The following is a 12,331-nucleotide window of genomic DNA, read 5'->3' as shown; positions in this document are numbered from 1 at the left end:
GTAAGAGCACCCAACTGCTCTTCCGAAGGTCCGGAGTTCAAATCCCAGCAACCACATGGTGGCTCACAACCATCCATAACAAGATCTGATGCCCTTTTCTGGAGTGTCTGAGGACAGCTACAGTGTACTTACATGTAATAAATAAATAAATCTTTAAAAAAAAAAAAAGATAGTGGGGTCAGTGAGATGGCTCAGTGGCTAGGGTGCTCATCACCAAGCCTGATGACCTGAGTTCAATACCTGGGATCCACATGGTGAAAGGAAAGAAAAGGCTGAGGCAGTGCTAACAGGAGCTAAGGATGTTGGGGCAGCACCTGTTTTGTTGAATACATTTAATATATTTTTGGAACAGACAAAGACTTTCTAAGGATGATGTTTTTGTTTTGAGGTAGTTACTACTTTATTCTATTTTTACAGGTAGTGCTTTATCTCTTGCTCATCGAGTTGTTTTCTTACTCTGAAAGAGTATTCACTTCTAAGGTGAGGTTTTGTCGGGGTGTCCATGTGGCGTGTGAGAGTCTCTTTGCCTTTCTGGTGCCCGGATCGTTTTAGCCCCAACCTTAGCTGCTCAGACCTAATCCCTGGCCTTTGCCTGTGAGGGCCTTACAGTCCCTTAGTTGAAAATGACTTCTTTCTGCGGCCCGTCATCCTCTGGTGTCAGGGCTGCAGCAGATGCACAGAGTTGCCTTCCATGTCTCTGTATGCGGCTAGAACAGTGTGAACGGCCTGGAGATGGTTTGCTTCTTGGCACTTCTGTGTCTTTTCATTTAGTTCTGCCAATTTATGTTATCCTAAAAATATGTCCACTTCATGCAGATTTCAAAATGATTTCAATCATAAGTCTAGGATAAATAGAAGCACAGCATTTTTCTTTGACTAAAATGTTTTAACTCAAATTCTGACAAGATTGAAAACACTGATGTGACCAGTCAGTGACTGAGGCCGTCTTGCAAGAGTCTTGAGTAGACCGGCCCCACTCTTCCTTCCTCGGTGTCTTTCTTTTTTTTTTTTTTTTTTTTTTTTTTTTTTTTTTTTTTTTTTTTTTTTTTTTTGAAACAGGGTTTTTTTTTGGCATGAAGTGGTGAGGAATGCAAAATGTCTCATGATGATGTTTGCTCTTTTGGGTTAAATTAAGTATGTATTGTTTTTACTTCCCAAGCACAACTGCTAGGTGGGCTAGGTACTGCACAGCTATGCTGGAGGCTAGGGCACTGCACACCAGTGGAGCCTTCTATAGCAGTGCATGAAGCTCTGGGTTCTGTGTCCAGCACTGTGCTGAGAGGTGGGCGAGGCTTGGATGAAGGTTTGGGAACTACTGAAAAACACTAAAAACATGGCTTGTAGTCTTTTTTTTTTTTTTTTTAAGATTTATTTATTTTATGTATGTGAGTACAGGATAGCTGTACAGGTGGTTGTGAGCCTTCATGTGGTTGTTGGGAATTGAATTTAGGACCTCTGNGTTATGAGCCACCATGTGGTTGCTGGGATTTGAACTCCGGACCTTTGGAAGAGCAGTCGGGTGCTCTTACCCACTGAGCCATCTCACCAGCCCTCGGTGTCTTTCACTATTTATTGCTTACAGTTGTTAAGGCCCTGCCTTCCCGTGTACTTACAGTTGTTAAGGCCCTGCCTTCCTGTGTACTTTTTGTTGTAGATGATGCTATCTAACCCTCTAGTGTAAAAAAACTTCAAAGCTGCAGAAAATTTTGACTTTTTAGTTTTTTTGGAGATAGGGTTTCTCTGGGTAGCCCTGGCTGTCCTGGAACTCGATGGTCAACTGGACTGGCCTTGAACTCAGAGATCTGGCCGCCTCTGTGTCCTAAGTGTTGGCATTAAAGGCGTGCACCACCACTATCTGGTTCAGCAGGTTTCACAGCAGCCACTGACAGCTGTGTGCCGCTGTGACATTTTACTGTGTTTGCTTTGCCTCTTGTATGTCTGTCTGGTTCAGGAGTTAGTGCTCAAGTAAGTTAAGACACACAGGCTGACTGTCTCCCATGCCTTTTTTGCTCTTGATGCGATTCTTAGTAAGGAGCGTTTTACTAAGAATGTTGATTGGCCAAGTGTGATGGTACACACTCCTAAGAGCCGAGCTGAGTGCTCAGGGAGAGCCAGAGTGTGAGGCCAGACTGATGCCCTGTGTCAAACCAAAACCGTGTGTGTGTGTGTGTGTGTGTGTGTGTGTGTGTGTGTGTGTGTGTGTGCGCGCGCGCGCGCGCACATGCACACACGCACGGTCAACAGTGAACTTGAGGTTAGAGGACAGCTTTTGAGAATTCTTTTTTTTTGTTTTTTTTCGAGACAGGGTTTCTCTGTGTATCCCTGGCTGTCCTGGAATTTACTCTGTAGACCAGGCTGGCCTCGAACTCAAAAATCCGCCTGCCTCTGCCTCCCAAGTGCTGGCCTCGAACTCAGAAATCTGCCTGCCTTTGCCTCCCAAGTGCTGGGATTAAAGGCATGTGCCACCACACCCGGTGAATTTATTCTTTCCTTCCGTTGTAAGTAAGAAATTGAACTCAGGTTGTCTTGCTTGGGCAAGTGCCTTTACCCACTGAGCCATTTCAGTGGCCTCTTCAGTGTCAGGGGTTTTAAGTGGTCCAGAGCTGCAGATTCCAGGTCAGGAGTGGTGGGAGCAGTTATCCCAAGTACGCTAGTTCTGTGAGCAGCTCCGGAGGGCCCCTAAGGCCCCTACACTAGCCATGTGTAAGGGACTGAGTATTGCTTGTCCTGCAAATCAAGATTGCACTGGAAAGAAGTTTGTTCCATTCCTTATGACTAAATACTTGAAAAATACCAATTGGAAATATGCAAATAGAAGCCAGGGAGATGGCTCATTCAGTAGTGTTTGCACACAGGCATGAGGACCTGAGTTCTAATCCCTAGTACCCATATGAAAAGACCAAGGGAGGGCAGAGAGATAGCTCAGCATCCACTTGAAGCCTGACAAGCTGAGTTTAATCTCCCAGAACTTTGGGAGGGAAGGACTCAACTCCCAGAAGTTGTTCTCTGGCCTCTACATGTGCACTGTGGCACCCCAGACATCAGTAAAATCTAATAGCAAACGTAGGGACGAGAGTAGTGGTTCCGTGGCTAAGAGCGCTGACTGCTCTTCCGAAGGACTCAGGTTTCATCCCTTGCACTCACAGCACTGCTCACAACCGTCCGTAACTGCAGTCGCAAGGACTCAGCAGTCCTAGCCTCTGAGGATACTGTATGCATACGGGACATAGGCATGCAGGCAGGCAAAGCACCTATACATATAAATAATAGTAATTTAAAAACTGGGCCTGGGGACATGTGCCTGTTGGTTATCCTAGTGCTGTAGGCAGGAGACGGATAGGTATTTTGGTCTTGCTGAGCAGCAGGACTTACCAGTTGGTGAGCTTTTGGCTCAGTTTGAGACTACTCTCAAAAAGTAAGATAGAGACCAAGATAACTAATGGTGTTGACCTTTGGCTCCTAGGATCATGCTCACACATGTTCCTGCCCATGTGGTGTATATATAAACATGTACACAGACATAAGACACACACACACACACAAAATACACAATGCAGATGTTGCGCACATGAATTGGAACATTTTTGTAGGGTCCTCCAGAGACCAGCAGCAGCAGCAGGTAGATGGGACTGTCCCTTGAAGGACACCACCTTGTCTCAGCTGAGGCAGCCTCCCATGCATGCAGGGCAGCCTCCTGTGGGTACAGGGGTTTACTTTTGATCAAGTTGAGTGTTGAGAAAGAGTGATGCTGGGCCAATGGATCATTCACTCATTTGGCTGTAGATGAACTAATGGAGAGATGGAAGATAAAACTGAGCAAGAAGAAGAGTGTCCAGGCAGACCGTAGTGCTAGCTGCAGAGTTGCAGTGAGCTATTTATGCTGCCTGCCCTTGCTGAGGAGCCCTGGTGAATGATGGGTGCTCTTTGTCTCTGCAGATTACGTCTCGTGTCGGGAGAAATGGACAGCAGCAGTTTCATTCAGTTTGATGTGCCTGAACACAGCAGCACGGTTCTGAGCCAACTAAACGAGCTCCGCCTGCAAGGGAAGCTATGCGACATCATCGTCCACATTCAGGGTCAGCCCTTCCGAGCCCACAAAGCCGTCCTCGCAGCCAGTTCCCCGTATTTCCGGGACCATTCAGCACTGAGCACTATGAGTGGCTTGTCGATCTCTGTGATTAAGAACCCCAGCGTGTTTGAGCAGTTGCTCTCCTTCTGTTATACTGGAAGGATGTCCTTGCAGCTGAAGGATGTTGTCAGTTTTCTGACCGCAGCCAGCTTTCTTCAGATGCAGTGTGTCATTGACAAGTGCACACAGATCCTAGAGAGCATCCACTCAAAGATCAGCGTGGGAGACGTTGACTCTGTTACCATTGGTGCTGAAGAGAATCCTGAGAGCCGAAATGGGGTGAAAGATGGGAGCTTCTTCACCAATCCCGTTGAGATCTCCCCTCCGTACTGCCCTCAGGTACGGCAGCCTCCGGTCAGCAGTGAGCTCCGCATGGAGACAACCCCCAACAAAGCCCTTCGGAGCCGCTTGCAGGAAGAGGGGCACTCAGATCGGGGGAGCAGTGGGAGTGTGTCTGAGTATGAGATTCAGATCGAAGGGGACCACGAGCAAGGGGACTTGTTGGTGAGAGAGAGCCAGATCACCGAGGTGAAAGTGAAGATGGAGAAGTCTGACCGGCCCAGCTGCTCCGACAGCTCTTCCCTGGGTGATGACGGCTACCATACTGAGATGGTTGATGGGGAACAAGTTGTGGCCGTGAATGTGGGCGCCTATGGCTCTGTGCTCCAGCACGCGTCGTACCCCTACTCCCAGACGGCGTCACAGCCTTCCAGTGTGCCAGAAGCTTTTGGAGGTCAGACCAATTCCAGTCCATCCAGGTCCATGCTGAGCTGCTTCCGAGGCCGTGGGGCCCGTCAGAAGCGGGCTCTGTCTGTTCACCTGCACAGTGACCTGCAGGGAGTAGTGCAGGGGTCTGACGGTGAAGCCATGATGAACAATCCCGGTTATGAGAGCAGTCCCCGGGAGAGGAGTGCCAGAGGTTACTGGTACCCATACAATGAGAGGTTGATCTGTATTTACTGTGGGAAGTCCTTTAACCAGAAGGGAAGCCTCGACAGGCACATGCGGCTGCATATGGGGATCACCCCCTTTGTGTGTAAGTTCTGTGGGAAGAAGTACACACGCAAGGACCAGCTGGAGTATCACATCCGGGGCCACACTGATGACAAACCATTCCGATGCGAGGTCTGTGGGAAGTGCTTTCCATTCCAGGGTACCCTCAACCAGCACCTGCGGAAAAACCACCCAGGGGTCACCGAAGGCAGGGGTCGCATGGAGTCCCCTGAAAGAACAGACATGTATGTGGAACAGAAACTTGAAAGTGATGCATCAGCCTCAGAGATGGCGTTAGATTCCCGCCTGGAAATGCACACAGTGTCAGATGCGCCTGACTAAGGAGCAGCTGCACAGAGCACAGGAATCAGTGCGTCCTTGGTCCTTGGGATCTGCTTGGTTGTGATCTTTGCTTTTCCCCACCACCTGGACATCTCTTGGTTTTTTTGTTTTTTTTTTTTTGCCAGTTTCTCTGAAGGTTCTGGGTGGGGGACTTCTTGTGTTTACCCTTCCCTCTACTCCCCTCCCCCAAGGAGCTCAAAGCATGAAGGGCAGCATATCCAGGGAAAACACAGGCTGACAGTATTCCTTTTTGGCTAAATGCTTCTTCCAGCTCTGCCAGTGATTCAGCTATGCCAACTGGTTGAGCTCACGTTCTCTGCTAAGAGGCAGCACTCACTGTGGGTGCTAGCCCCAGTGCAGTTTCATGGTGAGAGGCTAGGATGCTGTCAGCTGGTACAAATGGGTAATCTTTTTCTAATTTAAAATTACTTTTAGGGGGTAGTTAAACAATTTATATATATATAATAAAGTGGTTATTATATATAGTATATATACATTCTCAAATTTGAGTTTATTCTGGTTGAGGTGAATGTAAGAGGAATATATAATTTAATACAATGTGAACAGAGCTCTGGCTTTGTTTCAGCCCCGCCTACTATGTTAGTTTTAACCCTTCATTTTCCTTACAGAAGAATGTCAGCAGACTTTTATATATAGTAATCATTGTGTCCAAATGCAAGCAAAGCAAATCACAGTGTTCGTAGCTCTGCTTCCTAACAAACACATAAACCAAATGCCATAAGGTTCCTTCAACTGTATGGGAAACCATTTTGGAGTTTTTGTTTGTTGTCCAGGTAACACTGGACAGCCTGCGGTGCTGACCTTTCTACACAGTGTAGTGTTACACTAGCCGACCCCAAAGGAGCAGTGGTTTTCAAGGTTTTTACTGGCTTACAACTCTACCTTCATTCTGTACTGTAGAATCATACATACCAGGTAACTAAATCGTTCCACCTTGAGTTAGTACTCCGACTAAAGGACAGGAATTTGTAGAGCTTGTCTACAAAATTCTCCAAGCAGTGTTGTAGTTTTGTTATTTTCTTTTTTTTCTCTCAAACAGCCAGTTCAGGTGCACAGCAACTTTTTTCTATGCAGTTCCCAGGGAAACTGCAGAACTTGGAATTTGTACTTTTTGTAAAGCTATATACTCTACGGGAATTGCAAGCAATATATCTCTCTTGGTATTGTGTGCTAATGAGAGCCCCAGAGGTTCCCCACTCTCAGTGTTTCCTGCTTCAAGAAAAAAGTCAGAACTCTCTCTAAGATCCTCTGTGTGTCACCAGATCTGTGTGTGTCTCACCGTGTTTGGTCATGTGGTGCTATTTTTATGTTAACTATCTTTTAGGTCAGTATCGGTCTAGAAAATGTGAAACCTACCAGTAGTAATGATTTAGTTACTTTCCTCTCAAGTTCACAGCTTGAAAAGAAACCTCAAAAGCATGTGCTGGCAAACTGTTTGCCGTCTCAGTTGTGTTTGGTCAGTGCTTTGGAGAAGGTCTCTGTTTGCTGTTAGATTCATATACACCAACAGGCGTCACAAATGGCTCTGGTGCTGTGGGCTCAGGCAGAGAAGGCAGCTTAGTCATGCAGCTGGCTGCCGGGGACAGCAGCGCTCTAGTCTCTGCCTGAGAACCTGAGCCTGAGACATGGACTCAAACCAACAGACCCAGAATCTGAGGACCAACCCCAAGGCTAGGAGCTAAGGAATACAGAAATAGAAGTTTGCTGGTCTGCCATGCTTTTGTGGCTCTTAAGATACCAAGAACAATGGGTTTGGGGGGGAAACTTCTAGGTTTGTTTGTTTGTTTTGAGAAAAAGTTTGACCCCAGCCCTTGTGTGTAGCAGCCCTGGTGGCGGCTCAGTAGCACCTCCTTAGCACACAGGATCTGCTCACATGTGAACTCGCCTCACCTCAGTGTTAACTCCTGTAGATGACTAATCCCGCTGCTCCCGGAGCAGCTCTTGCTAATCGGGTATACGGTATGCCTTTTCCTCGTCAAACTGCCTAAGTCGGGGTCTCTTCTTTCCCTGGAGCATTTGTTCAGCCAAGAAAGCTGGGCGCCTCAAGGGGAGGCTGGGCCCCAAGTGTTTACCTACTTAAGTGTGTTCTGAGGCTTCAGGTAAATGTCTGTGATTTTCATTTTCCTTACATGATTGCGTTTGCTCTTTTTTTTTTTTTTTTTTTTTTGAAAATTAAATGCAAAAACTTTTTTTTTTTCATGTTGTGATATCAATTAAGTTTGTGACAAGAAAGGCCCTAAATCTAAGGACGTGAGACGTTGAGCTCAGGGAAGGAGCCTCCTTTTCACTGAGGCTTGGGGCCTTCTGAGATGCTTCCAGAGCTTTCTGTGGTGAGGTTGCTACACTTGGGCAGCACGTCCATGTCCTGGCTCTTGTCACTGTCTGTTGGAACTCAGACATGGAGTTCTTGTGTTTGTCGACTTGTTTAGCTGGTTTGAGTTTACCAAAGAGTGACTTATCCAAAATTGTCTTTGACAAAAATATACATTGCTTTGATTGTACAGTTCAGGTTCAAACATTGTAATGGGACTGTTAAAGGGCAGAAACCAATTTGAGTTTTAAATGATCATGATTCCGTGTTTTACAAATTGCGCTTGCTCCCATTCGTGTTGCTAACACTTTACCCTCTCCACTGCTAGCAGTGTTAAGAATGAATTCTCAAGCCATAACACAGTACTGTAAAGTTCACAGGGCTTTGAGGGGGGCAGCGCCCAGGCCAGCACAGTGCTGCATAGCCTGTCTGCACAGTCACCCTAGGTGCCCACCGGTGGGCATGGCTACCAAGGGCCCACTATGCAGACAGCGCAGCAGCGGTTAATTGTGCCTAGCTACATGAGGATGTGCCAGGAGAGACAGCATGGCCACCTTGCAGGCCTCTCTCCCCGAAGCTCACTGTGCAACTCCTTGTGGACAGCAAACCTGTCCCTGTACAGTTGTAGGTTAGGTCTCTCACTATAGCCGATGCACAAGTCCACTAAGATAAACAATATGTGAAGACATCTTTTGCAGTGAAGTATGTCCTGCTTTCATCCAGGCCTGTGCGTGATTGAGTCTCTTCTCAGCTACCTTTCCATGTTAGACAATGTGAAGACGGCCACAGCGCCCTTCCCTGCGACATTACCCCATTGCACAAACTGTGAAGGTGTTTTATACTTTTGCTAACACTTGTGGTTTTCAATCTTTGTTTGTTCTCATCAGTACTCTGCCCTCTTGTTTCTACTAAAGCTGTAAATACATTCAGAAACCATTTGTAAATACAGTTACAAAGATGCATTCATCTTCCTGGTCAGTGGAAAAGCCTCCCAGTCAATTGGCTCTGCCTTGGCAGTTTTTTGTTGTTGGTGGATTTCTCTCTCTCTCTCTCTCTCTCTCTCTCTCTCTCTCTCTCTCTCTCTCCATTCCTCCCTCCCTCTCCTCTCTCGTGTGTGTGTGTGTGTGTGTATGTGTGTTTAAACAGCAGAAAGGATACTGTTGGTTCACTGTTAAACAGAATATACTGTAGAAATAAATTGGTAATTTTTAAATCTCCCAGAGATCTATAAATGTATGCCTCTCCTAATGATGGCAAGCATAACCCACCTCTTTATTTTACAGGCATGCATTTGTGTGTGTTTGTGTGTGTGTGTGTGTGTGTGTGTGTGTGTGTGTGTGTTTAATTTTTAACAACCTAGATTCTGGGGAGAGTTGGCAAGAACACGAAGCAAGGGTGAGGGGACGTCTGTGTGAGTGAGCTCTGCCTTGGCTTGCTGCGTTTTATTCTAAGCTCTTCACTTGTTACTGCTATGTGTTTGTAGTTCTGTTGTTGTTAGATTCTAATATGGTTTCCTGTGAAGCCGCCACTGAAAGGGACTCAAATATGCAACATCTAAACTATTTTCCAAGGGCTCATGCCCCTTGAATGGTGCTTTTAGCCTGGTCAGGGTTATTTATTAAATTTTATATATGAAAGTACTGGGGAATTATGTAAACTCTTTATACGAGACTATCTAGTTCTTACATCATAGATTTCATTACTCAGTGCAGCTGAACTGAAAGTTCAGGGAAGTCATTCACTTTGTTCTAGATTTGTAATGGTCGTCACACATGTCGTCTTCAGTAAGTGCCAGAGTCCCCACTGTTCCTGCCAGGGCTTGCCAACTCCAGGTGCTCCTCTGGGTCTGGTACAGACAGGGCTATTGCTGCTCCTGGAGCCAGCTCTGCTCACTGCCCTGAGTGGCAGCCTGAGCATACAGACCTCTCACCGCCCTGCCCTTCAGTGACAAGCATGCTGTGAATGTGGCCTCAGGACTTGGAGACCAAGCTCCAGGCTGCTGCCCTGACTAGAGCAAAACGACCGTTTTCCTAATGTGAACCCACCTCTTACCACTTGGGCAGTAGGGCTAACCAGTCTTCTGTTACAAATGGCTGAGCAATTTGAATGACTTCACATGGTGTCATTATCTTGCAATATAAACTGGTAACCTCAACGCCACACTTCATCACCACATGAAGTAGTAAATGAAGCTAGCTAAGCGGATGCTGTATCAACTAGTAACTTGCCATTAAGGGTTATTTTATAGCATGAATTGAAGACTATTTATTCAAATGATATTTTACTCGTATTCATTTTGCTTTAGGTTTGTGACATGAATATTTCAGTGCTGCTTCATTTCGTTCTGAATTCTTGTTTCTTGCTTGTAAATGGCTTTTTTATGGTAATAAATTCAATGGAAATTGCTGTTTGTAAATAAAAATGCTGCTAGAGCAACCTTGCTGTGGTCTCTGTGTTCCCAGCCCCACCCATGCCCTCCAGGAGCGCCCCTGCCCCTGACAAGCGTCCCATCTCTCAGGCCACTGGCTCTCTGAAAGGCTGGATGTGCCCTAGGAAGACTGAAGCACCGTGGTGCTCTCTCTGATCCTTTCTTGTGTGGCCAAGAGGGGTGTCCCCATCCAGCTGTGGGACCCTGGGGTGTCCTGGTCAGTGCAGCTTACAGTGGGATAGGCTCTATCTCTGCTTAACCAGTTGACAATGACCAGAACTACTTTCCTGCTTTCTACACTCTTTCCTTTGTCTTCCTCCTACTCTTTTCTTTCTACTTCTCCATACTCGTCCTCCATCTCAGAAGCCTTTCTTCCTTGCAGCAGCCCTGCAGGGTTAGACCCTTCACACTAGACTTCCTGGGTGCTTCTCCTTTCTGTCTGTACTGCACAGACACTAGTGGGACAGTTTTGTCGCTATGTCTCCACCCCCTCAGCCTCTGCTCCTTACTGCACACATCCTGAACTCTCAGCCTTGTGTTCTTAGCACAGACCCTGTACCACAGTGAGGGGGCTGAACAGGGCAGTGGGACTGGGGTGCAAGCATGGGTCAGCATGGCTGCCACAAGTTGATGGTCTCTCTCTTGCTCCCATTTGAGCAGGGCTCCTTTACAGTCAGGTGACATTGAGTTGGTATATGCTATGGAAACCTGTTTGAGAACCAGCTTCTCTTCTAACTGGGGCGTGCTTGCATTAGCTTCTGTGACCGGAGGCCTGCCTTTGAGTCTGGCCTTTGCCTGGCCGTGGACTTGAGTCCTGCAACTTCTTTTTGCGCTTCCTCTTCACTTGAGGGTTTTATTTTATGTTTTGGGGACAAGGTCACTCATAGTCCAGGATGGACTTAAACTTGTTATGTAGCCAAGGATGCCCCTCTTGCTCCTCTACCTCTAGATTGCTGGGATCAGGAGCATGCACCCCATCTCCCAAATCCGTCTTATGTGGTGTTGGGGATCCAGCCTGGGGCTTTCTAGGGAAGCATGCTGCCAACTCGGCCACATCCCCAGTACAACTGTGGGATCCACCTTCGACAAGTCTTGGTGGAACCTGGAGGATTGCTACCCTGGCAATCAAATTACTATCAATGACTGTCATTTTAATGAGTCACTTTCAGATGAACCGTTTATCACGCATCTGGGTCCCTGGAGCTGGCTTCAGAGGATTTCCTAAATGATTTAACCCCCTCTTCTCAAGCCCTTCACTTTCTTCCCTCAGTTTTCTAAGTACTACTGTGAGTATCAAAATCTGGCTGTTGCCTTGACATGGAGACACCCGGGCGCCAAGGCTAGATTCCATCATGGCAGTTCCTTGAGGCCTCACCAAGGCTTTTGAAAGTGTCCTTGCTTTGACAGATGATTTTTCTCCAGGGTGCTCTAGCTTCCCTTCCCCAGGGAGCCCGGCTTTCTGGTACTGTTCATCCATGCACGTGGATGAGCACAGTTGCCGGTCTCCGCTTTCTTGTTGCCCCTTAATCATGGCACCAAACCTCTCCGCTCTGCGACTCCCTCACACGTTGTAGGCAAGCATCATAGCACTAACTAAGCTAACCCACTCAGCCCTTCTTGTCTCCTCTGCTGTGGCTATGCTGGTGGTGAAATGGGGGAGCGCTACCAAGTTATGATAACAACCACCAGTTGTCTTCTTCCCTCTTCTGCAGTCCCCTCCCTCCCTGGCCCCCTGAATAGGCCTCTTACCACCAGGCTCTGTTGAAAGGCTCCACTTCCTGTTGTGGCCTTTTGCTCATAAACACACAGTTTTAGAAACTATTTAGTTAATGGGTGGGCACACACACACACTGCAGCATGTGTTAAAGTCAGAAGACAACTTTTGGTTCTCTGCTCTGTGCTACCTTCATAGGGTTCCAGCAATGGAACGTAGGTCATCAGGCTTGTACAGTGCTTACACTCTTAAGACATCTCGGCTCCCCCCACCTTTTTTTTTTTTTTTTTTAAAGATTTGGCTAGCCGGGCGTGGTGGCGCACACCTTTAATCCCAGCACTCAGGAAGCAGAGGCAGGCGGATTTCTGAGTTCGAGGCCAGCCTGGTCTACAA

At 47.1% G+C, this 12,331-nt stretch overlaps 1 protein-coding gene across 4 annotated transcripts in view; it reads left to right on the top strand.

Moving 5' to 3' along the window:
- Zbtb34 (zinc finger and BTB domain containing 34) overlaps positions 1-8,848 on the top strand; it is a 21,255-nt gene extending 12,407 nt beyond the window's left edge. For 3 of the 4 annotated variants that reach the window (XM_021194253.2, XM_029536763.1, XM_029536762.1), the window contains one exon: positions 3,937-8,848. In XM_021194253.2, coding sequence (XP_021049912.1) covers positions 3,959-5,464 — 1,506 coding nt within the window. In that variant the 5' untranslated portion in view covers positions 3,937-3,958 and the 3' untranslated portion in view covers positions 5,465-8,848. Of the gene's footprint in view, positions 1-421; positions 481-3,936 lie in introns of those variants that run through there. The other variant, XM_029536765.1, reaches the window with a different exon arrangement.
- The last annotated feature ends 3,483 nt before the right edge of the window (positions 8,849-12,331 follow it).

Source organism: Mus pahari, chromosome 3, assembly GCF_900095145.1.
Source record: "Mus pahari chromosome 3, PAHARI_EIJ_v1.1, whole genome shotgun sequence".
Taxonomy (NCBI): Eukaryota; Metazoa; Chordata; class Mammalia; order Rodentia; family Muridae; genus Mus; species Mus pahari.
The sequence above is the reverse complement of the archived record's forward strand: the minus strand, read 5'-3'. Positions and strand labels throughout refer to the sequence as shown.